This window comes from Atractosteus spatula, chromosome 14 (assembly GCF_055471065.1).
Source record: "Atractosteus spatula isolate fAtrSpa1 chromosome 14, fAtrSpa1.hap1, whole genome shotgun sequence".
In the NCBI taxonomy this organism is placed as follows: Eukaryota; Metazoa; Chordata; class Actinopteri; order Semionotiformes; family Lepisosteidae; genus Atractosteus; species Atractosteus spatula.
Window position 1 is genome coordinate 4,799,561 of NC_142719.1, and position 26,226 is coordinate 4,825,786.

General features: G+C 38.2%; 1 protein-coding gene across 5 annotated transcripts; it reads left to right on the forward strand.

The window, feature by feature from the left end:
* Positions 1–694: 694 nt before the first annotated feature.
* On the forward strand, positions 695–24,056 carry LOC148820452 (thyroid hormone receptor-associated protein 3-like). Of its 5 annotated transcripts, XM_088932292.1 has the most exons (12): positions 695–745; positions 1,147–1,261; positions 9,864–10,030; positions 12,974–13,891; positions 15,228–16,004; positions 16,170–16,342; positions 17,444–17,549; positions 17,938–18,022; positions 19,276–19,463; positions 20,404–20,587; positions 21,641–21,790; positions 22,153–24,056. In XM_088932292.1, the coding sequence occupies exons 3-12, from the start codon at positions 9,897–9,899 to the stop codon at positions 22,384–22,386; spliced, it is 2,949 nt and encodes a 982-aa protein (XP_088788418.1). In that variant the 5' UTR covers positions 695–745; positions 1,147–1,261; positions 9,864–9,896; the 3' UTR covers positions 22,387–24,056. The 5 variants fall into 5 exon arrangements, with proteins under 5 accessions (XP_088788418.1, XP_088788417.1, XP_088788419.1 ...); XM_088932291.1 differs by lacking the exon at positions 695–745 and having other exon boundaries at positions 966–1,261; XM_088932293.1 differs by lacking the exon at positions 695–745 and having other exon boundaries at positions 966–1,261; positions 21,644–21,790.
* The last annotated feature ends 2,170 nt before the right edge of the window (positions 24,057–26,226 follow it).

Sequence of the window (26,226 nt, forward strand, 5' to 3'; positions counted from 1 at the left end):
CATTCAGAGCTAAATGTACAAATCACAGAAAAAATTATCCAAATCTATTTTTTATTAATGGAGAGTAAAAATCTTTAATATACAAAAATATAAAAAAATGAGAATATATTCTGTTTGTAAGCTTTCTCCCCATCAACACAAACAGAAATGCTACCTCACATGTAATTATCATGGAATGGAATTGTTATCTCAAAAGTTTTTTTTAACTATAATTTTAATTGTATGCAGATTCTAATACATTTCCTTTTTATGGAGAGCACATGAACAACATTAATGACATTTTGTCCAAACAGTTGCTACCATGTGTGTGCCAATTTAATCTAACACACTTCTTTGGATGGCCATAAATTTAAACATTTCACTTTCAATACTGGGTGCATTCGGTAGTGCTCTTTTACGCCCTTCAATGGAGTCACAACAGGTAAACCTTTCCAAATAAATAACATTTTCGAAGGTGTGTTTTTCTAAGTTGCTCAAATTCAACGTTTGAACAAAATAAACATCAAAATCCCATTTAGTTATTTATTCTAATCCACGGCTGTGAGCCAGACTGACAGCCAACCACAAACATTTTAGTTTAGTTTAGACTTTGCTCGGACTGACCTCATTACAGTTTAAACATAAAAAAAAACCAGTGGCAATCTACTATGCCTCTGACTACAACTCTCTCGGCAGACATCTTCGCTCCCCCTTCATTTCCGCTCAGCATTTCCATGACGACGCAGCTCTGGGCCTGAGCACTTAGGTAAATCTACGCGACGCTGCGGCTAAAGGGATTAATAATAAAAATAAAACGATACACATGGCGTTTGAGCGTCCGTGCGTTTAATGTGGGTCGTAAAACGGTATTATTAGACCACGGTTTCGGAGATTTGTTGCGTTTTCTTATTTCTTTAAAGCAAATGGAGGCGGGAAGGAGGTGTCGTCGTGAAACTTGTTTGACAGGGAAAACCAGGAAGGAAATTTGACCTCTTGTGCTGTAATGGAGTGTTGCCATTTGCACACGGCCAGGCGTTTACCAGGTTTTTAACAAACCCTGAAGTTCGTCCTCATTTTTTTTTTAGCTCCGCGTGGTGTCAGGTTTCTAAAGTGATAACGAACAAGTAGGCAGTATTGTAAACATACATAATTCGTATCTTTCAACAGGTAAGAAGAGAGGATCTAACGAATGGTAGATTGGAAAGCAAAGTACGTTTGGTAGTTGTGCTGTAGCACGATTGCAAGCTGGTTTCAAAGAAGCGCATTGCAAAACGAAACTGAGGTAAGCTTGCCTTTTCTTCCATGTTTTAGCTCGTTTTGTGCATTTATTTTCGTACTGCATGCTTCCGCGTCGTGTTTACCAGCATATAATAGAGTACGTGTCGCACATACTTGGTATTTTCTTTTCTCTGAAAGGCATGTTTTAACCATTTGGGGTACGTAAGCTTGTTAACATTCTTAGGCTTTGGATCTGGCGGTTTTCTAACCGCTTTTTTTAACTAAAATCGTAAGCAAAGATACTGCGGTTGCGTGGACATGTTTTATTTTTGTATTGACGTAATGCGTAACTATATTATAGCACTGGGTATTCACGATCGTTTGGACCGTTTGCTGGTTTTATCCACACGATAATCAGGTTGACTTCCAGGGCCGCAGACGGAAGGCCCAAGAAGAAGCCTGGATTTCACGTATCCCTTCCCCCTCGTCTTTTTTTCTACATGATCTCCCAAGGTCGCGCATTAATGGTGATAGCTCTTGAAACCGTTACAGATTAAGCATATTTTCCTCCTAAACGTACTACCTGTGTAAGTTAAGGGCAGTAATGCATTTTCTGTTAAGGCTCTGACTAGTAAATTCTCCATACCGACATACCAGTCACATGGTGCGTACTTTGTCATTAGGTATTGCATCTAACAGGGGTTGAAATGGTAGTTTACAATGGCGTTATTGCTGATACAACATATGTAGGGGGCAGGCGAGTCTCTTTCGGCCACGAAAACTAAAAATAACCGATTATACACTGGTGTCATATTTATTTGTAACTCGACAAATATAAATAGCCAAAACGATACAGTAAATCAATGAAAAGATGTTGGGAATGAGTGGTTGGCAAGGAGGGTGGGATTCGGTTGCATTTGAGCCAATCGAGATGGAAAGATTGGAGAAGAGGTTTTGCTGAGCCCTAGTAACTAACTACAGTAGGCTTAATCTCCCCCTTTTTTGATAAGAAAACGTCTAATATTTTTATGCTCTATTGTAATGTTCAGTCACTTAACAATACTCCCCCTTCACGTGTATAGCACGTGATGAACACTGGTTATGCAAATTCTAATTTGTATGCTGCATATTTTTCATTTCCTTGTTACATAGACAGGGATCCTACATCTCTTTACCATTTTAACCATCATTTTTTCAGATATATACTTAAAAACAACATATAGGTAATTTAGAAGTCCCCTTTTGTGTGTATTTTCCTTTAAAAGCAATTTACCCAAATCGCTGGCAGGGTTGTTCTGTACATCAGTCTTAGCAATAAGAACATGCATAGCCCTTTTTAAATTCTAGTCTAGAAAAAAATATTTTGTTGGAGAAACACTTCGAGATTTCTGTTCATTTTCTGTAGCTCTCTAGGCTGTGTTTTGCAGTGCGGTCAAAATTCAGGAATAGCCTTGGGTTATTTTATCAGCTCACATCCCTTAAAATGGAGAGAAAAGAGTGATGGTAGTGTTGGCAGAGTGTCTTTTAGCACTGGACATTCACAGTGGTTTGGACTGTTTACTGATTTTATTCACGATTGTCAGGTTAATGTGCATTGTGGCAGAAGGAAGGCCCAAGAAGGGGCCTTGAGTTCCTGCATCGATTCCCATCGAGTCTTTTTTTTCTACATTATCTCCCAAGGTTGCATAATAATGGTGATAGCTCTAGAAAAAGGTATGGAGTAAGCTTAATTTCCTCCTAAACATACTACCTTTGTATGTTACGAGCAGGAATGCCTTTTCTGTTAAGACCCTGACTAGTAAAGTCTTCATGCGGACATGCCAGTTACACGGTACATCCTTTGCCATTAGTTATTACTTCTGAGATGGCAGCATTGTAGGCCTTCTGAAATAAAACTGAGCTGCCATGGATGGCTACTCCAACTCGAACATGTATCGCTCAGTAGGTAAGGCTGTGGTAGTTTTAAATTCACTCGTTCACTCATCAGAAACGTGAAATCCAAAATTCAACTTTCAAAAGGCCTCGCACTCATCATTCCTGTTTTGGATGTAGCACAAACAGAATGTTGGTGTTCAGAAACATGACTAAATTTAATCTTCTGTAGCCTGAAAGAATCTTACTTTGAATGCTTCTGATTTTCCTGATCTGTGGGGTCTTGTGCTGGTGGAAGGGATTTTATCTAGTAGTTCATTCTGCAAGGTCCTTAGCCCCTCCTTATAACAAGGAAGTTGTGGTTGATGCAGTGTTTTTTTTTGCTATGCTTTAGTTTGTTGGTTTATCTGCTTAAAATCAGTAACATTTACAGAGCTATAGATCATGCTGTTGTTTTCAAAGACATAAAGCATGTACTCCCTTCACTTTGCAAATTTTCATTTTTTCTCTAAAACAGTAGCCTTTATGTATAGGGTGCATAGACTTTTTCTTTCACAGTGCGTGGCGTGACTATGTCAAGTATAAGAAAGTTCACAGCTGTATAAGCAAAGTTCATTGAGTAGGAGAGAAACCAAGGGCCTTCAGTATCTTTGCTGAAGCCAGTACAGTTTTAATACTTGCATAGAACACAAGGCAAACTCCCATGATGGCTGAACGCTACATTTTGCTACACAAGGCCATGGAAATCTAAGACTGGATTTTAAACGAGATATCCACACAAGCATCAGCAATGCCTTGTCAAGTTAAATTTGAACATAATTCTAGGAGAAGACCATATAACTATTGTATAAACATTCTTAGTTTTAAACTGGTTTGTTTTTGGTTAAGTATCCGTTTTTCAATAAGAAATGCCAGGAAATTTATCTTAAATCCAAGAATAACTTTCCCTTATTTACGTTTTGTCTGTGCAGCACATGGGAATGTGAAACCTGGCTCTTTAGTGATCCCCTGTTTTTTGGCATCTAGGAAAAAAAGCCCTGCTTTTCTGTCTTGTTGGAATGTCCTGTAACAGCAGGAGTTAAAAGTACTGAAAGGAAGGTCTGATGTATTAGAGACTTGAGGCCTAAAACCCAATTAAAAAACCCAATTAAAAAAACAGTAATTATTTAAAGTTTAGAGTGTAAATTTCATAACATCTGGGTAATTGATTTCACTCTTTAACCACTGACATCCCATTCTTTCTAACTTATCATAGACATTTATAGGATTTGGTGGTCCTTTTTGGTGCCTTGCTTGGCATGTTCATGATGTCTCAGTTTTGCCATTGGGTGCACAAGGGAGGGAGGCAACTTCTAGTTCTCAATACTGTACGTTTAGTTAAAATAGACTGAGACAGAAATGTTTAATTCAGCTGTTGAAAGTAACGAAATAACGTTTTTTATTTCTCATGTATGGTATAAGTCAAGAAGGTTTTAGGGTTATATTTTAAGAATGTTACTAAAGACGAGTGTCAGAATTTCAAGTAGCTTTAAAATAACTGAATTATAGACTTTACATTGCCTGCCTGTTATTCTAAGGCTTTTTTCCCAATCAACCATAATCCTAAATGATGTAATCTTAAATATGAATGTTTCTGGCACAGTTTTAGGTAGTTATTCATTTTCCTTTATAGACCACTGTCAAACTGGCTTTGCCAAAAATGAATTATTGAAAAGAACTTATGGATTGGAGTATGTTGCTCAGGAATGGGCAAGATGCATTATCGAAGTAGTGAATCTTGTATATGGCAGCAACCTCTTTTTGTACAGCTTTCCATTAAGACATGGATGGATAAAAAATGTTAGTCAAAATAGTAATTGGGTATTCCTCAGCAACAATCCCGGGGTTCATCCTGAAATTTCAAAAACATTTTGCTCAATGAAAGAGATCCAAATACTCTTTAAAATAATAATCAATAACATGACCTTGTTTATCAAGAACCTGTTGTCCTGCAATACTGAATTATCAAAAACATTATTAGAGTTCTGTAACTTTCAGCAGTGGAGAGTTCGAGAGCAGCTGGTTCTGGCCCTGTTTGGCAGTGAAGTCTCCTCCCCTTCTTTAGGAGAAAACAAAACACAAACTTGAGGGTCATTATAGTGATCTTCCCTTAACAAAAGTTTGAAATCTAAAGCCTGCAATTCAGAAATTTACTTTTGGCTTCCCTCATTAAGTCACAGTTTCTTCTACCAAAGCTTGGTTGAGTGCAGTGAGCCAGGGCCTATGATGATAATGAAAAGGCAGTAGATGAATGTGGAAAACCAGTTTGATTTAAAAGATTTTTGTTGTGGCATTAACACCCCCCCCCCCCCCCCACAGACATACAATACAAAGGCCTCTTAACTTTAAATGACTTAAGAAGTATTCACTTGGAGACTGCATAGACTCACCATTCCAAATACATTCCCATTTTTCTTCGCCCTAGATATGTGCTGAGTGGAAAGACTGTAGTGGATTGAGTCAATGTATGATGCAGTTTGTGTTCTGCTGAAGATTGTAACAGCTAGCAAAGGAAAAGAGGAGGACAAATCAAATTAAGATTCCTTTTTGTTTTTATTACAGCTCTGTATTGTAGTCTGTATAGCTGGTTTTGACTTTAGTTATCTTATAAATTATATATAATAAATAATGCATGGTGGATGTATTATAGTATTATTTCATGTGTATTCAGGAATCGAATTACTAAAAAAAAAATATTGAAACCCAAGAGCACAAGAACTGAGACAAGGGCAGTTTACCAGGTTCAAATTACCCATTGATGCATAAACTCCACTATTAGAATCTCAGTGAAACGCCTTCCATGTTTTAGATGGTAGTGAAACACATTTGGTACAGTTAGTGGAGTTGTCATTTTTATATTGGGATATTTCCTAGTTGCCCAGAAGGCAAATCTAAAGTTTGTTGCTTAGGCATCTGGGGACTGCACGATTTGTAGAGTGAGAGCAGTATCGCATTACACTTCCATTGTTCCCAAGCACTTTCACCCTAAATGAAATCAACAGGTGAGGGGCTAAGCAACAGCTGTCTCTTTCCACGGACAGGGGCATGGATTGCAGGAGGTGATCATGTCGAGTATTTGCCACACTCTTTTTTAGATGTAAAATCCAAGTGATATGGCCATTCTATACACATAAAGCCCCCCCCCCCCCCCACAAACAGCGCCAGCTGCTCTTAATTATCATTTAAAGTACTTCACTCTGAAATCGATCCCACCATCACCAACACCCTCCCTTCCCTTCTTTGATATCTGCATAGGTCACTCTTATTACTTCTGTTACATTAAGACTATTTCTGCTGATACCACGCATACCTCGGCAAGATAATTCTGTCATGTATAATAAAATGTAGTTTAAGCACCACTTATGGAAATAGTTATTCTAGCAAAGGTGTTCATATAGTCTTAACGGTTTCATTAACTTTCTTAATCTATTCTTTACTGTCCAGTGAGAACTTGGTTTTTTGAATGAAAGGGTTTCTTCTTGAATTTAGAATGAACTGCTAAAAATTAGTAAACACTATGCACTACATATATGGAGGAGAAAGTATCTTTCTTTTTCTAATTTTCAGTCTAGGAAGAATTTAGTGAATGTTTAGATGAGCTGCTTGATTTACAAAGGGAGAATTTAGTGAATATTTTAATGAATTGCTTGATTTACAGAATACTTAACTACTGGCTGTTTATCATAGTGTTTTCCGTTTGTGGGTATTAAGTGGTACAGAAGCTTCCCTTAAAATGTGCACAGTAAGGGAAATGAAGAGTCTGTCAGCAGCCACAAATATTGTTCTTAGGGAGCCAAGAACAACACCACCGAAGAAGAAGGCAGGGGCTCTGCTGAAAAGATCCATAGCAATATCCTGAAAAACTAGAATAGGAGTAATGTAGTGATCAAAGTGTATCATGCCCTGAGAAGACTAAGGATGTCTTCCAAACTGCTTTAAGGTTTGCTTGTAATTTCCCCCTTTAAAGCCCATTAGATTGCCTGAAATGAAATCTAATTTATTTGGATGGCGCAGTGAATGGAATCGGGTATGGTGTGTGTGGGCTGTATAAGTAACATGTTTGCTTTGTATAGCAAACGTTTTATCAATAGTTATCAGCAATCTTATTTTTAAATTAAGGAGTTCAGATTGTACAATCAATAAATAGCCAATCCACCATTAAGGGAGTTAACCCTGCAGCATTTTCATAATCTCTTCATCTGACGCTGTAAATTCTGACTAAAAGTAACACGATTACAGAAATTCTAAGGTGTTACTTTGCAGGAAGTTGTTCTGTTGGAGATGACCAGAAACCCACAAATGACGTAGCTGCAGACAAAATTACAAGCATTTTTTAAATGAATCTACTGTAAGATGATGAAATGCAGTTTAACACATTGTGCAGAACAGCAGATAAGAATAAAACTTGACTTTCCTGGAGACTTTCTAGATGTTTTTCTTAATCTCTGAAAAATGACCTTGTATAGAACGGGAACTTGTGTATTTATTTTTCTCTACAATTCCAGATGTGTACCTTCCACAACATGCACAAAAATCCAGATCCGCTGTATCTTACTTATATACACGCATACTTTTCTGTGATGTATAGAGAAATGATTGACTGTGGAATAGTTTAAAAAATAACTTAATGTATATGCAATGATCTGAAGAATACAATGTAGCAAAACACTTTTTTTTGCTTTTCAGCATGACATTAATCTCTACTTGTTCAAGTACTTAATATTTTAAATCTTTACTGTAATACCTCTAGAGAATATTTTAATGGTGATATATATATAACACTATAAATGTCGGTAATGAGCCTGATTTGAATGCAAATGCATACAAATTTCTAAGGTTTAGTCCCGAGGGGCTTGTGATACCCCTGTAAGATTATAAATCACTTTGTGATGTTTACATGTTTCAGTACTTAGTGTCCCATAAGAGCTTTTACGTTTATAGTTATTTAGGTAAAAACTAAACTATTAACTTGTACATAAAACAAAAGGCCAAAGGCTAATTTCATCCATGCTGTTCTTAAATTCGTTTTCTCACAGGTTTTTCTTTTAAAGCACCATGTTGCTTTTCACAAGCAAAAAATGGTCTAGTGTAAAGGTAGTCACAGTGGATAGCGTAATACTGACGTTTCTGCGTTTTGTTTCTTTTACTTGTAGCACATCTATTTTTATCCTTTGCTGCTTTAAGACTGCCAGTTGATGAAGCCATGCCTGAACCAGTGTGAAGGCTGGGCCGGAAGAGAAACAGTTCAACTGCACACAGAGAAAACGTTATACAATAATTTGTCCAAGGCTGTTTGTCTCTTGAAGTATTGTGTTTATGACTTGGACAATCCTACAAAGTGAATTTCCCATCACAGAATTAAATTTTTTTGGTACTGATCTGCGATAGCAAGTGATCTTTGTGACAAGACTTGAACTGCATTGAGTAGTTTTTTCAAATGAAAAATGAGCGTGTTTTCAATACCTTCTGCACATTGTAGAATTTCTGGAGATGTCATCATCCTAGCAGGGTTGGGGTCAGTTCCAGTTTTTCAATTCCCCGATTCCTGTTTCCTTTTTTACTTTTACAGAGTTGGAACAGGTTTAAAAGATGGAGTTGGAATAAAACAAAATAGAATTAAACCCAACATTGTCCTTGGTTGTCATGCCTTAAATTGGTTGTGTCTTTTAAATTGGACATAAGTCATTCCTATTGTTGTGCATACAGAGTGTTTTGTCCTGCAGGCAATGCATCTTATTTTTTCCTCAGTTGCATTCCTCATTTTGGTTGAAAACAATAGTAAACTAAGATCAATTTAAATTACAGCGAAAACTGTCATCTTGAGATAAATCGGCCCTAAATAAAGAATATTATTGCAACATGATGCAAGCATTTAGGATTTTTTGTAAAAAGGCGCAATTTTAATATTAGTCAGTATTCTTCATGCTAATATTGTATGATAATAGTATTTATGCTATAAGCATCATCAATTTAATGTGTTTTAGAGTTTTCTATAATTTTAACAAGTTTGACTGCTCTCAGTACAGTTTACTTTGGGGGAAAAACATGCTCCTTCAATTTATTGATTGCCAGGCGTTTGTCATTAATATTTAATATCTATTACCACATTTGTAAAACTCTTTACTTTTTGTACTTCATGATGCTGATCTCTCTCTTGACTTGAAATGTCAGAAATATTGTTTTTGCTTAGAGCAGCATCGGAGTGAAAAGTGTTGTCTTATCCTGACTGTGTAGTACCCACCTCAATCTTCATTAATCAGTTCAGTGTGATTTGCTGTAAACATGTTATGTTGCCAGATCTTCAGTTAGTAATTTGTGTACAGTACCCATAGTATACAACAGTGTGACTCATTTTTTATTTTTCCAGTCTTTGCTTCATTTGTAGATGCAAATTTCTAAAAGACTTCTTGAGGAATTAAAAGTTTAAATGTAATCCAAAGGGTTTAAGTTTCTGCTGTGTAGTAAAAGAAAATATATTTTGAAAATCTAAACACTTTGCAGGGTATTGGCCTCCTCTGGAATGGAAAAATAAGTACCTTGAGTGTTAATGATCTTTAACCAGACCTTTTTGTGTCATGGGCATCTTTGCTTTTTTTATGTGAAAAAGCATTACTTACTGGGTTGTCATATGACTTTTTTGTGCTATTTAGTTTGTTTTGGAATATATATATATGTGTGTTGCAGCTGTGCAAGTTTGTAAGTGGAAGATCTGATAAGGCTTTAAATATTAACCTCCCTTTCTGTTATACCAACAGGCAGATCCATAGGCGATAGTCCTCCCGGCAGAGATGTCGAAAGTCCCGGTGTCAAAGTCTCCCTCCAGATCCCGTTCTGGATCAGGGTCCAGATCCCCGTCGCGCTCCTTTTCCAGGTCCCGAACCAGAACCCGTTCAAGGTCCCGCTCCCGAAAGCACCGCTACAGGTATCTGCTCTGTCATACTCTCGCTGGGTCTGAATACAGGCTCACGCTGTAATTGAAGTGCTGCGTCTGTGCTTGTGGGTGTTCTGCATTCAAGTTCTCATGTTTTGGTAAAGCGATTAATATTTTAAGGTGTATCATTCTTTAAAAAAACTTGAGTGCATGTGTAACGTTTGTGCCTTATGAACTTGTTAGCAGCTGTTCACCTTGGTCATTGATGACTGAAGTGCATTTAATGTTTAATTTTAATTTTTCTTACAAAAGGCTTTCTTTTTAAGCTTGCAGTCTTGCTTAGATTAGTACCCTGTAACTGTTTCTTGATGAGATTCTTATTTAGAAAATGCAACACAAATAGCTTTTCTCAAGTGTAGAAAGCAAAAGGCACTTGACACATTGTGAACGTTCGTCCAGAAGCTTCATAAGTATCGTTTAGTGCGTCTGTATAAGAAAGTATCCTAACGTTCAAATTGTCAGTCTTGGAAAAAAATTTCAGGCTCCAAAAGTGTGCTAAGATTTTAGTTGGTTTTAAATTTCATTTTCATCTTTTTTTATTTTTCTCTGTGTCGCATGAGCTACATTTGATGGACATTTGCTGGTGGTGTACTTTTTATTGTTTCTTTTTTATTTAGCCCTCTGTATTTCAAGTGCTTGTGTTCTAGCAAAAAAAGTGAGGACAGCTTAAGTCACTTTGCTCAGTCTGCAGGATGTGTTCTGTTACTTTTTTTTGGTTTAAGCTGTAGATGCACAAAATATTTTATTTACTGTGTTGTGCTTTCCAACATCTGAATTATTCTTTAGGAAAATGACTTCTCCTTAATTGCTTGAGAATGTAGCTTGCTGGAGGTCTGGATCCTCTTATCTAAAGTATGTCTGTAGCTTTGTCTTCTGTGAATGTAGCTGCTTCTGTATGACACATCTCTGCTAAATCAAAGATGTACTGCATGTAGTCTACGTTTCTAAGACTGGATAAAGTCATTCATCTCCTGTCTAGACAGAAGTTTGAAAATGGTGGCATTCAGACCAAGAACATGTTTTTGATTAAGTTGTAATTAACGTCCTTTTCCCCCCTTGCTCTGCTTCATCTGCTGTATTGGCTTTTTGTATTGCTTTTTTGACAGTGCAGCTGAAGTTTCAGCTGTTTTCAGAGTGGTTTTCAGTAGCGTATTTTCCTGTCCCATCTTAGTGAGATAAAAATTGTTGAAATTGAAGTTTATAGTTGACTTATCTCTACTGGTATGGCTTTGCAAAAGGCACATGCAGAGAGTTTCAAATTGCATCATTTGATTTATTTGTGCAGCTACTCAAAATTAAAATCTTTTATATGCTGAAGTGCGTACAAAGATCTTGTAAATGGCGTGGCTTTGAATTAAAAATAAGATATAAACTTACTTGCTCCAAAACACACGGTGAAACATGTTTCAGGATATATCTGTGGGTTGAGATATTTCGTATTTAAAAATAATAAATGCCAGAAACAAAAGGAGAATAATAAATCTGAACCATGCCAATTAATTGATGAATGAAATGTGAACATGTATCTCATGTGCTACAAAAAATGCTGATTTAGGAGTTCAGCTGTAGTAATTGAAACAATGTGGTCATATTATTTTTTCCTGTTTTTAAAAATCAAAAATCTGTTACTTCAGGCACAAACAGATCAGACAACTTGAGCACTTAAATTAAATTTACAACAGGCCAGTATCTCTAGTAATTGGCAACTGGAGCCCTCCTGGGCTCGAAGGGATTAGAGTAGAAATTTTTCCCATATGGCCCACGTGACCGCCTCTTTCCACCAGAACCCTCATAAGAGATACAGATTCAGTTTCACTGCCTTGAGTTTGAAATGCTCCGCGTAGTGCTTTCACAATTTGCAGTTGATTCCAATGAAAAAACGCACTGGGTGAGTACAGGATTTGCATGGGTTGTTTTGGCGTTGCACAATCTGATGTTGTCCGAGATTAAAATAAGAAACTTCTGTATTTAATCCCCGCGTTCGTTGGAAGATTTGTTGTATGGTTCTTTAGAGAAGATTAAGAGCGTTTTTTTGAGTGCTGGTTTCCTATTGCTCTGACGATTTTAGGAGACCTTGCTGGTTATGATAGTTTCTCTTCTCCGGTTTTATTTAACTTCGCTGAAACCTGTTTACAAGTTTAAGGTATTTTGCTTTAGTAGGGCTCTTAGGCATGTTTAGATTTTGATAAATGTTGCAATACTTCATGAGAATGGAAGTGTTGAACACTTTACAGAAATTTTTTATGTGCTGTTTAAATACGTTTGACCCACTTTCAAAGTAATAGTACTGTTTTTGTTTTACTTTCATTAACGTTTTTTGAACCATGAATTTGTAGCCTTTTTGCTAATTTGTATTTTTAAATATAGTCATGCTTAGTGGCTTGGAAGGCATTTTGTATCTTTAACAAAATATCGCTTTATTCAGCTAACGCAGAAACGAGCAAGCGTGCTCTTTCCTGCCTAACCCGGTTGTGTCGCTATTTGGCTGATGCTTTTCAAATCTGGTTCTTGGGAGCCACCTAGTGGACACAGCATGCTTTACAGATTCGTGGCAACTCCAAAAGGTCTCAAAATGTCGGTGATTTCTACAGGAGCAGGATTTGCTTGAGAGGGACAAAGGGAAGTTTAGTTTTTATAGAAAGCTCCTTTCTCCCCCACCTAAAAAAGTAAAGTACGTGTAAGTTTTTTCTATTTTTTTTTAGTTATAGCCGCTGTGTAATTAAAATAAAATTGTTATACCGTTGGTGGTCCCCTATTAAAAACGAGAACCCTAAATTCAGTTTGAATGAGGATAGAAAGCTGAAGAATTAGATGTTGCCTGAAAGCGTGATGTCCTTATGTTACCTTTGTACGCGCGTCCTACCTGTTGTCCCCCAGCTGCGTGGGAAGAGCCTGCGTTCGGCCTGAATCTAATGTTCTGTTTCCCCCCTCCAGTTCTAGGTCTCGCTCTCGCTCAAGGTCACACTCCCCGCCTCACAACAGGGAAAGGAACTACCCGAGGGAGTACCAGAACAACCGCGAGTTCCGGGGCTACAACAGAGGCTTCCGGAGACCCTACTACTATCGCGGCCGAGGCCGAGGATATTATCCCAGGGGCCGCTACCAGCGAGGCGGAGGTTATGGCAATTACAGACCCAACTGGCAGAACTACCGGCAGCAACCGCAGCAGCACCATCAGCACAGTCCCAGGAGGGGGCGCTCCCGATCCAGATCTCCTAAGAGACGGTCCGGGACCCCGAGGTCGAGGAGCCGATCCCGGTATTCCGACCGCTCGTCCTCTGGTCGTTCCAGGAGAACCAGGGGCTCCTCCTCCTCCGACTCACGCTCCTCCTCCACTCACAGCCGCTCGGGATCTTCGAAAAGGAATGCCGCGAAGGAGCTGAAGGAGGGCGGGAGGCCCGACTCCGCGGCCAAAGAGGCGCAGAGGGCGGGCTCGAGGGACGAGGAGGCGGCTGGAGCGGCGGGCGGCGAGGGCGCCCCCGACAGGGCCTCGGGTAGCTGGCAGGGCTTGATCGACTACGACACCAGCCCCAAGCGGACCAGTCCTGCGGTGCGCTCGGCCATTATTGTCAGCCAGGGCACGGCCCACCCCAGCCCTTCCCTGCAGTCTGTCGCCGTGAAGAGGCCCAGCCCAGCCGTGAAGGGAGGCTCCCCGAGTCCCTCCAGGTCCAGTGCTGCAGCACAGAGTAAATCTCTAGGTAACGCCCCCTGGCAGAGCAGCGGGCCCGCCCCAACAAGCAAGAGCCCGCCGCAGCAGAGCCCAACGGCAGTCTTTTCTGGCTTTGGGTTCTTTTCGAAGGACGATGTCAGGGCAGGAGAAAAACCCTCTTCGGTTTCTACAGCCTTTAAAAAGTAAGTTGAATTTTTCCCTTCCTATTTTTTTTTGGTCAGGTTTTCTGCACAGTCTTTAATGTAGAAAATGATTCCATTTTTATGACATTGCTTATCCACAGCATAAGGTTTTTGCAGTTTTGTTGTGGATGGATACCTTTAATTGCAGTCACAGCAATTTCAATTTAAATATCCAGGCTTGATGATTGTTGGTACTAGACTTCTTGATTTAATTACTAATGTTACATCATTTTGTAATTACTTTCAAGTGTGATTTGATTTAATGTTTAGTTTTTGCTCAGTATTTTATCATAATTATTTTTTGTTTCAATTTTTAGTCTTGCTTCAAAGATCGATGGAAGAATAATATTTTTAAATGGGAATTGTAGTCCTCAGCTTTCAAAGTTAATTAAAACCAGTGCTTGGCGGCTTTTCGCGTCTTCTGCTATGCATTAGACATTTTACGCAATCCCAAATATTTAAGAGGTCTCTAAGTAATTGTAGAAGTAAGTATGACAATTTTATATGGATTGTTATGGTCAGTATATTTATGACTATAATATAATATTCTGTATACTGTGTGCATGGTGTATTTTCACAAAGGTATACAAATAACCTTGATTACATTCTGCTAAAGTATTATTAACTTAATCAGCAGAAAGCAATAAATTAACCCACTTGATTCCTAGTACTGCCGTAAATGAGTCCTTATTTCTGAGAGATTATTCAGCAGTGCACAGTTATGCCAAGACTGTAAAATCATAAGTCACAGAGTTGTGCTGATATAGTTTTCCCTGGTTTCTGATACCACACACCTGTGTGTTGAATAATGTAGTCTTAGGTTACCAGTTTGGGTTCGGCTTGGGATACCTTAACTGGGTGATTGTAGTGTCATATGAATGTTGTAGATTGGGAAAAACTTTAACTGTGAACGTTTTGGAAAAATACCTTTTTAAAATGTAAAAAATGTCTGGAACAAGCCACATGAACTGTACATAATCCTTTTTGATCTTCTAGTGTGAATATTTTAAAAAATAATGCATCTAAGTCTGTATGATACTGTATGATACCAGATCTTCAGGTTCTTGAAAACATTTTTGCTGTACTGTAAAGTCATCTCATTTATGTGCAGGTACAATTAATATTATTTTTCAGTTATTGACCTGCTCAGTTTTCGTTGTGAAGTGCAAAATATTAAACATTAACCTATGTTTCTGATGAACATTAAAAAAAATTTGGCAGCTTCCTGCTACTCTCTGTGGTTGGCATGAAATAGAGGGATGATCAAAAGAAGTGAAAGAAGGCAAGAAGGACTTGTCAGGTACCAAAAAGCTTTGTTTTTTCTTTTCATGATTAGGTTCTTGGAGGAACACAAGAACAAAATTCAGGTTGCGGAATGGGAGAATGGAAGAGAAAAAGAACAGAAAATGGCAGAGCTTGAGAGGGACAAAGGGAATGGTAAGGCTGGCTCCTTCGACAAGGGAGCTGCCTACAGTGGCCTCAAGCCTGACTACTACAGCAAAAACGAAGAGGAGAAGTACGGTTATGATGATGAGTTTGAGTTGGGCTCGGCTGCAGAGTTCCTGAAGGGGCCTCAGTTTGGTTCTGCAGAAGCAGGAGAAGACCAGGAAAAGAGACACAAAGTCCGGAACCAAAAGGAGCGAGAGATGGAAGATGAGCCAAAGCATAAGAGCAAAATTACCATCACCGCCAACAGGGATATGTTTGATGAGCGGTTCAATAAGTGGGATGAGCTGGCATACTTCCCCTCGGCCAAGGAAAAACTAAGAAAGGAGGAAGACGCGGGCGAAGACGACATTGACGATGTCGAAGAAGAGCTGTACAGGAGCCGGAAGCAGGAGCGAGCTGCCGCTGCGGCAGCCGCAGCCAAGAAGGCGGAGGCCAGTGGCTACCGGGGGTTTTCGCCTGACAAAGCCCTCAAAGCCAGCAGGAAAAAGGAAAAGCAGGGACAGAGCCCCTCCCCTCCAGCCCGGAAGAGCTCGGAGAACAGAGAGAGGGAAATGTTCAATGTCAGGAGGGATGATTCCCCACCCAGGTCTACCCCAGCGTATTCTGGGAAACGCAGTGCTGAAGTCAGTGTTAGAATGGATCCCTTCCATGAGGACTATGCAAGGTAATTTTAGAACAGACGTTTTTCTGCCAGAATGTGGGCTAACAGTCATTGGCCGACCTCAACAATTGTTGATAACATTTAATATATTCATAAATTACACAAAATTGTCTTCCTTGCAATATTCTAAAGCTTTTTTCTAACTTTTTGTCTTTCATTTTTATATAGCTCCTCCGGGGTTTTGGCAAACGAACGCCGGTTCTCTCGGGATCTTGTGCATCCAAGCAAAAAAGACCAAGAGTTTCGCTCCATCTTTCAGCACATTCAGTCCACCCAGTTACGAAGAAGCCCCTCTGAGCTTTTTGCTCAGCACATTGTCACCATAGTTCACCATATCAAAGGTAAACCTTCCCTGGACATGTCTCACTGGGTCCTTAAGAGATTTAACGTGCCAGTCATTTTCAGCACCGTACCATCATTTAAAACTGTTATGTTTTCTTATAATGGAGATTCAGATGCTAAATAAATTCTTAAATTCAGAGGAAACTGCATTCCACTTGCAGTGAGTACAGGAACACATTCGACAATGTGTCATTTTTTACAGAGGATTAACTGTACACTGTCCATGCAGTTTTGCACTGATGCCAGTTCTGTAAAAACGTAGTCATCTTGCTTGAACTTGTGAATGGACTCTCATGAGTTTCAATATTTGATCAAGAATATTGCGTCTTGCCTAAAGAAAGCTGTAGAGTTGCCAGACTGAAATATAAGTAACAAAGTTGTTTGTGTTATCAGGGATCTTGTTACAGCATTGTTTTCCAGAGAAGTAAGACATAATTAAGGGTTTCTTAAAAAAGAAGAATCCATTGGAGTTACCCCCCTACATCTCCCTCTTCCATTGAGCCTCTTCTATGATATTACAGGACGTATCCTGGTTTTGTTAACCAATATGTACTGGATTATACAAGACACAGGGAAGGTGATCTCAGTCTATGGAAGAATGTCGCATTATGTAATTAATTTTTAATTCAAAGCATTAAATCCCAGCTATTGCTTCTGTTCTTCCTGGTAAGTTTAATTAGTTGCCTTTATTGGTAATTGCATTTTTTTGTAAAAGGTCTGGTGCATTGCTGTTATATTTAAAAAATCAAATTATTATGATTATATGATTGTCAACATTTTTTGCCATGATGATGCTCAGAAATTGGAAATTGTTCGGTAAACTACAATAGCACAGACATTGCTGTTTTGTCAGTCCATTTTGAAGATCGGTCGTTTTACCTCAGCAAAGTTGCCTGCATAAGCTTGCAGCTGAATAATTAAATCCATTTAACACCATGCCAGTGTTGTCAGATTCCATATGATTCAGTATTTAACCCCAAAATAATGTGTTCAAGGATATTTTGCACTGCGCTCAAAGTTTCTGAAATCTCCATTTACCTCTGCATCTGCATTCTGATTCAGAATAAAATTTGAAATTAAATGTTTTGTCTGATCCACAGCACAACATTTCGAGTCCTCAGGGATGACATTAAATGAACGTTTCGCCATGTACCAAAGAAGAGCAGCTGAAATGATGAAGCCAAGAAAGAGCCCAGAAATTCATAGGTAGAATGATCAGAGATTTGTCACATGTATTACTGTATTATAATGTTTTAGGCTTTGTTTCCTTCACTCCTTAGATGTTGGGACAGAAACGTCTATTCGTCTCCAGGATTATATATGTATCATGTGGAAGTAATTTAAGTTTCTTAGTCGGATCTGTTGTCCGTGTAAACCTGGTGCACTTTGTTTTGAAGCTTTCCAGAAATATAGACAAAATATCCTGTATGTCTATACAGTTGATTTTATTTGTACTTAGTTTAGGACATAATTAATGAATAATCTATCTTCAACTTGCTGAAATACTTTTATCTGCAGAGACACAAATGTGTGTGATTAAACCCAGGTAAGCATTATCTCATATATTGTTTTTTTTTATATTTTTCTTTTCTAGGAGAATTGATGTTTCTCCCAGTGCTTTTAGGAAACACTCTCACCTTTTTGAGGAAATGAAAAGCTCCAGGGAAAGCAGTTCCAAGGTGACCAAAAGTTTTAATGAGGCCTTTTGAAATATGAAGTTTTGGGAGAAAGAAACAATGGGTCACATCTTAGACTGCCATCTATCTTAAGTTTGTGTTTTTCTTTCAAAGGAGGTGAATAAGTCTAAAAAAATGAACGACATTCTGTTTGTTTTATTTAAATATACCCTCAACGTTTGTGATATGGTTATAATGTGGTACATGGCCACCAAAGCAATTGAGGTGAGCTTGAGGGGGGAAAAATGGAGTGAACTTTGAACCAAGTATCCAAGCTGTCAAAGGACTCTTATCAATTTAATTGTAAGTATTTTTCTTCAACAAGCTGAATGTAAAACACTCTCCTACTAATCATTTCATCTGAATACAGAGGCATGTTGTATTTTTTATCAGTAAATTTTATAATTTAAGTTGAAAATGCATCATTGTTTAAAAGTAATGCCTTTGAACCAAACTGAGGTTTCCCCTGTAATCCAGCGGTGTTCCAAAAACAAGCAGTCGTTACTTCCTTCACAGTCTGTCACTTGTTTCCTTGGTCAGTACTTGTAATAACCTGTTAGTTGTCGTATCTTATTTTAAATAACCTGACAGCTGTCTTTATCAGGAATTCAGAGCATGTTTCTATATTGTATTCTCCGGTGCTGTACACACCTTTTTGAAATTTTGAATCCCTACATGTTAATGTCTCCAATGTCAAAAGGCCTTATTTATCTTTACATTAAAAAAGCAATATCTCAAGGAAACTTATGCTAGTTGGCACTAGAATAAAATCTTGATTGCAACCCCATAATTTAAATCATGAGCAGCTGTAGTGGATGTAAGGTGATACCTATAGACCAGAGGATATAAAAGCATGTATTTTTAATGAGATATAAAATGAATAGTAAGTGCAGTGCGGGCATTTTGAGTGGCTTGTTGTTTGTTCTTCATTTCCTTTATCTTATACATCCTCTGTGTATTCAAAAGCCTTTGAACGTCTTTCTACATTAGAGTGAATAAACAGAAATGGCAAAGTACTGGTTTAATCATGTTCCATAAAGTTATTTTCCCCTGTGAAGCTGGTGTATGAGCAGTTGTGATTTGTAATGGAAAATGGCAGTTGATGATTTCGCTTCAGTTTCAAAAGCAGAATTTATGATCACTGCTCGTCTAATTTGTTCCATTTCAGAACAAGTTGCAACCAAAGGTTATTTATATAATCATTGCAAGTGTTTTCGGCGCCATAATCATTGAAAATAAAAACAACTGTTTTATAGGATGAAGGTAAAAAAATGAAGACTGACTCAATGGATCTCCGTCTTGATATTGAGCGTCGCAAAAAATACTCCAGTAAGGAGCGAGAGCACAAACGGGATGGGATGAGAGATTCTGGAGAATCCAGGGGATCAAGTTTAAGCAGGGAGAGATCCACTGAAAAATCATCAAAGCATCATAAGAAGACAAAGTAAGTACAATTCTGTTTACTTTGTCTGTTTAGTTTTGGTTAGGCATTACTTGTGACTGACCTTAGAATACACTATTTGTAGACTCAAAGTGGATGTATTTTCTGAAATATTCACTAACAAGAGCTGTCTGTATACGATGCATTGTCTTAATTCAGTATTTTCTTTAGAAAATAATAAAAAGGAACATGTCTTTATTAAATTAATATTGAAATAGTCTTAAGCTTTTAAAGCAGATTTACTGTCTGGGGTTTCCTGGGAGGAGTTAGATGAAGCTTAATATCTGTTTACATAGCAGAAAATATATAAGAGCAACGTAAAACACGTTGCACAGAGAACAAGAATAAAAAATAATAAAAGACCGCATCCTTTTCTCAATAATATTAATCATTAAGAGAGTGCAGATAATAAGATTTTGAATAAAAAATCACAAAACTAAAGAACTATTCAAGAGATTAAACATGCTTTGAAATAATTCTAAAAAGTAAAAGTAAAAAGTAAAAATTCTAAAAATGTAAAATCAGGTTACGTTTAAAAAGAACTGAAGCTGCATTTCTAATAAAACCTGGTTTCTATGGTATTAGGGCATTATAACAAAAGGGAGCATGAAAAAAAGCATGAAAAGACAGTATCATATGACCTTAGTGTTCATTCAGATAAGGTAATAAAACATCTGTATAACATTAATCGGATATTTAGGCGAAACTGCTTTTAGTGTTTTAAATCTTAGTAAGAATTTTAAAACTGATTCTTTAGTGAACTGGATGCCAGTGCAGTGATGCCAACGCAGATGTTTTATCTTAGTGAGAACCCTGGCATCAGCACTCTGTTCAACCTGTGAGCATGGCAAGGCAAAGCATCTATCCCAGCACATAGAGAAATTGCAAAACGCAGCTGATTGCGGTTTGAACAGATCTGTGTTTTTCTGCCTTTGCTTTGCAGGAAACGCAAGAAGACCCGTGAGAGATCAAGGTCCTCCTCGGAGTCCTCCTCGTCCTCCCACTCCTTCAAAGGAGGAGACTATCCTGAAGGCCCCGAGCAGAAAGAGGAGGGTTTCAACAAGGCTCGCTTGGGAGTGCGCGATTACAGCGGCCCCATGGAGCGAGGCAGAGGGAGAGGAGGCTTTGTAAGTGAGCTCATTCCATCAGAATAGCCATCTGTCAAAGGGGTCTGCAAGCCTCCATCACAGAGCTTCCATGCTGAAAAGTAAAGAGTGGAAAAAAAACTTCACTTTTCAGCATTGGTTTACTTTGCTCCTTTGCAGCTTGCACACTGGCACGGCCCCCTGCTCTTACCTCTTCGCAAAGCCTCTTTTGACTTGTGCTAATCAAGCTCCTATCGATATTTTCTATCTGAGCCTTCCAAACGTCAGGTGGCATGGGAACAAGACTTTCAAAAGGGCCTAAAATGCAGTTGATCTAAATGCATTCAATATAAATTTTTATCCAGAGATGAGTTTAAGAACAGTTGGAATTTGCTTAACATGGTTAACTGTTCAGCCTAGACTTTAAACAATAACGGGAAATTATTTTTGTAGAATTCACTTATTACAAATGGAGAGCCTTTCCTAAAAATATATCACTGTGCCCAAACTCCGTCTGGATTAGCACACTTAGTAGATTGAAGAAATGACAGTTCCATAAAAAATCCATTATGTATTCTGTTGGATTTCTATTGTTTTATTATTTAACTGGGAAACTTGCCAATGTAATGAAGCAGTTAATTTTTGTTTAATTGTTTGGCCCTATTGTGTGAGTTCTCTTTTAATCAAAATAGCACACACTTTCAGTCTCTTTCTTGATCGTGCAACTCCATTAACCATTGCATGCAATTATAATTCATCCCTTCCTCTCTGAGGAAATCCACCTCCAGCTATTTCTGGTGGTTCCAGCTTCCATTTGTGTCCTCTAGTTCTGTATCCTACATTAACCTTAAAATAATTGCTCTAACGCTTAGGAGCCATTTCTTATGTATTTAACCCCCTTCCTCACTCCATTTACTACCTCTTAACCCTTAAATTAACCGAGCACTTAAGTGTTTCTCAGTTCAGAGGTTTAGTTTAGTTACTCCCGCCAGGCCCTCTCCAGAATGACTTGTAAACCTTTTTGTGTTGATTAACTGAGATCTAAAAAGGACTTGGCAGCACAACTTGGGTAATTATTCTGGTTTCTTATTGCAGCAGTTCAGAATAAGAGGCAGGGGGTGGAACAGGGGTAATTATCCAGGAAACAATAGCAATGGTAACCCCTCCAACCCTGGCAATCCAGTGCGTTCCAAGGAAGAGGAATGGGATCCAGAGTACACACCCAAGAGCAAAAAATATTACTTGGTATGTTTGTTGATTTTTTGTTTTGAAAGGCATCTGACTGTTTTCTAGGGTAGTCTAGAACCAGAAGGGAGGATCTGAACTAAGACACAACTGAGAATCTGAGATTTTCGTGTTTATTTTTGTGTTTTGGGAGGGGGGGGCTTGGCAGCTTTGGAAGCTGGGATTTTGTCTCGTTTCCACCACCTCATCGAGCCTTTTAACGGCATCATCACCGACCCTGTATATTGAAGTGCTCAACCAGTTCCAGTTCAGATCCCATTGTCATTTGCCGCATAGGATCGGTTTCATCCTATCGGGATCAGTCGGAAAGAAACTGAACAGAGGCACTCTTTTTTTCTTTTTTGTCTTTCCTCTCCCCGCAGCATGACGACAGAGAAGGTGAGGGCGAGAAGAAGTGGGTGGACAATCGCGGAAGAGGCCGCGGCACCTTCCAGCGAGGCAGAGGCCGGTTCATGTTCAGGAAGACCAGCAGCAGTCCCAAGTGGACTCACGACAAGTTCCAGGGCAGCGGCGAGGAAGGGGAGCTGCCCGATGACAGCGACGCGGAGAATAAGGAGGAAGACAAACCGGGAGGCACAGCTGCTGCAGAGCAGTAGGTTTCAGGTCAGCAGCTGACTGGAGCCATGAAGGTACCAAGTACCATACCGGCTCACAACCCTAACAACAGCATAACGTACCATCACATGATGTGACCTCTGCACAGAGAACCAAATTACTGAAGAGAGGTTATTAATGACAAGACGAAGCCATTAAGCCTATCTTGTATATTGCAAAAAAAAAAAATGACTTCAAATTGCTTTCAAAGACTGATAGGATGGGTTCAGAAAAGTAAAAAGAAATCTATTGGAATTCATTAATACAAAAAGATGATTCATTTTTTGAGAATAAAGCAGTTTCGGTATTCAAGAGGTTTAAGCAGTTGTGCATGATTTCACTTGTTTGGAATGTTTCTTAAAATTTTTATGCAACATTATTTTAATTGATTTTTTTTTGCTTTATGCAGTAGCACTGGGGCAATATAAAATTGATTTTTTTTTTTAAATTCAGAAGACCATAAAAAGACTGTACATTTACTATATACACAAGCTGTATATAGTATATGATGACTGTTTGATATAGTCAAACAACACATCACATAGATTTTTGGGTTTAAAGACTTTTTTTAATGTTTAATAATTTCCCCATAAAATAATTACTTAAAACCAGTGCAGAAGTTCCAAAAAACTAATTAAAAATTAATTGGGAAAAATTATTCCTCCCCCTCCTTGATTTTTCTTTGATGGCTTGACGGGGGTTGGGGGTGGGGGGGAAGTGTTTTTTGTGCCTTAGATGTGTACATATCTACATAAATATAAAAATGGCAGTAATCTTTTACGGAATTTGTTATGGTGTACTCAGCTGGCAGGATAACAAAACTACTTCCTTGTGGTGGCTTTGGGCAGATCTAAGGACCGATATTAAATTCTCTGTATAGACCCTTCTTGGACGTGGGACCAATCTGTCGTGGGTTAAAGTGCATTTCAGAAAGACGAACAAGGTTTTCTTTTAAATCTTGTTTTGTGTGAAGTGTTTGCTGTCCATCGGAAGTGAAGACCTCTTAGAAATTCTGCAAATATAATGTAATCCAATTAATCGGAATTGCTTTTCAGGTTAGACACCATTAAATATTTGAAGTTCGAGCCTCAGATGAAGTTTTTTTTTTTAGAAAATTTTACACATTTAGCGTTTATGTTGGCAAGGGGGTTAATATAAAAATTTTCATAAGACAAATGTCGGCTTTTTGCGTGAAAATCTAGATGCTCTTGTAATTGTATTATGTGGGTATTTTTCTATCAATGTATTGAACCAATAGTGCTTCTGCTTTCTTCTGTATTTTTTTTTAATTAACAGTGTGTATTGCAGCAAAGTGCAACTCGGTCTTCCTACAAATATGTATTTGTTTTTTGCTATTCAAAAGGAGAACATTCTATGTAAAAAGGCCGTGTTAATGGCCTTTTCCCATTGAAAAGGCAGTAGTGATTGAAATCAGTAAGTTTAAATACAGTTGTGTAAAAATGTAATTGCATTTTTGTCAACAGACTTTTATCAGTTGCACTGTATTCCAGTTTTGTAGGTTTTGTTCTGGACTGCACTGTGTTTTAATGTACAGGATATTCTGTATGACTATGATTAACATTAGTAATTTTTTTTAAACACTCATTTTTTTTAATGCACCTGTAGCGCGTAAATGTTTTTGCCAGATTGTCAATTAAATTTAATTTCTGGTTGACTTGATTTGTCCTGTCTTCATTTATTCTAGAAATACTGCAGTTTCTGGAAGTTGTGCGATATTGAGTGTCTCTTGTCATAAACACTAGCATTATATTGTAATGGTAAACAATTTAGAATAAGTTATTCACTAATGTATGTGGTAAGAGGACTAGCCTCCCAAAAATAATTCACACTGGGTGCTTCTTGTAAATGTCCAAATATAACATGGTTATTATCTGTGCCAACAGTCTCGCATAAGATTGCAAACTTTTTTAGAATAGCAATGTGAATATAAGCTTAAAATCTGCAATATTAGAAGGATTGTTCAATTTCTGCAACAGAAAACAAATATATATCACTGCAAACCTTACAGTACTTTCAAAAGATTTTACTGTCTTTGGTTGCAAGTGCTTTAGGGTAAGGAGACAGTGCAACAGTATTGATCCTCACTTCAGTAAATATGCTTTGTCCTGTAGAAATGCTGAAGTCAATGGAGTGCCTTAGCAAAATGATAATAGCACTGTTCTTTGAGTCTGTCACAATCGCTATTTGCACTGGAAATTTTGAATATTGGCACTGTCTCTTCAGCTTTGACCAACTTTGAAATTTGACAGAGCTTAATTGAGTGATTTCCATTAGATGTAGGCAAGTATAATTCACGTAAGCAAAATAACTTCTGGATTGAATGTTAAATATTCATGGGGGAAAAAAGAAATGCAACACCTCCTCTTCCTCCACACTCTGGCCCTCCTGTCTGCGTGGAACAGGCTGAAGAGTGATTCATCCTTGAAGAAGACCTGATGGCACTGCTGATGAGTCCATCGCAGCCTCTGTCTGGCCCAAGGCAGGCGGATGTGATGTCTAGGAGGTGTGAACAGAGGGCCTCTGACGGGTCACCTTGCTCTGTGGCCAGCAGCATGGAGCCTCACTGTCCTGTCACTGATGCGGGCATTGTGATCAGCAGCAGTAAAGGTGGCAGATCTGAAACCATCTCTTATCATCTGATATCTTGTTAAGCGCTTTGAGTGGAGTGTCCAGAAAAGCGCTTTATAAGTGTAAGCAATTATTATTATTATTATTATTATTATTATTATTGTTATTATTGTTCCTGCTCTGGTGTGGTCACTCGAGGGCAACCGGACCTTGGACGGTCATCTGTCCTGCCGGTCTGCTGAGACCTCTGAATTCAGGACACAGTGGACCAGCTTACTCCATAGGGTCTAGCAATGACATGCCTGCCTACAGCATGCCAATGGCCCTCTCCCTTGCTTCTGGTGACATTCGAGGCATTATGGGATGCATAGAAAATGGACTAAGTGTGGCCTTTCTTTCAGTGACCTAAGCTTTTAATTAAGGCCTTTTTAAAAGTGACCTGATTAGGCATTGTTCCACCTGGACCTCGTTGCGTAAAAGTGCACCTAACTAACTTTCATGTGATTGGCAAGTTCCAATGCCTCACTGCACAAGCTGTACTGCTGGTCAGAGGGCTTAAAACAAATTGACAACTTTTTTGTGAAAGTACATAAACTATAGTATTCTCATTCCAGAAAATGTTGCATTTCTTTTTTCCATCAGTATATTTTAAGAAACATTTTGTGGACAAATGGGGTGTTCACATCAAGGGTTTGTTTTAGTGATCTGTAAAAGTGTTAGATTTGTGATAACTTGTTCTTAAATTGTATAACATCTGTATTCCACTAGAAATTATTCTTACTGTACAATATATACTGTATGTATTCCTGTACTACAGATTGTATCTCATAATGGCCAAAAGGCAAGCATGTTTCTTTAAAAAAAGTAATTCTTCAAAGAGAGCTGTATAACCTGAATTAAATGGGCAACAGTAATAGTCCTTCAAGCAGTGATGGTATATACAGGTGTTCTTTTTATTGGGTACAGTTATCGACCATGAGTTCTCAAGTGAATTTTCTCAAGTTTAGAAATAAGTAATTTATTGTTTCTCATTCAGCTTGTAGCAGAATTTCCTGATAATGCTTCTCAAAAGCTTTATAATGTTGATTGCATCCCTTTTTACAATACAAAGGTTCTTAAAACATTTTGCCATCCTTAATGTTCTCCAGACTATCAAATTAAGCACTTCCTTCAGCATAACATTTGTCTGGGGCATTTTTTCAAAACCAAGAGTGTTTAAATTTATGTAATTTTTTACACATGAGCAAACGGCC

Excerpts from the sequence above, each read along its gene's own strand:
- LOC148820452 (XM_088932292.1), top strand. The coding sequence starts at position 9,897 with ATGTCGAAAGTCCCGGTGTCAAAGTCTCCCTCCAGATCCCGTTCTGGA. Across the intron at positions 16,343-17,443 it reads CATAGTTCACCATATCAAAG|CACAACATTTCGAGTCCTCA; the intron begins GTAAACCTTCCC and ends TCTGATCCACAG. Across the intron at positions 20,588-21,640 it reads GCAGAGGGAGAGGAGGCTTT|CAGTTCAGAATAAGAGGCAG; the intron begins GTAAGTGAGCTC and ends TTCTTATTGCAG.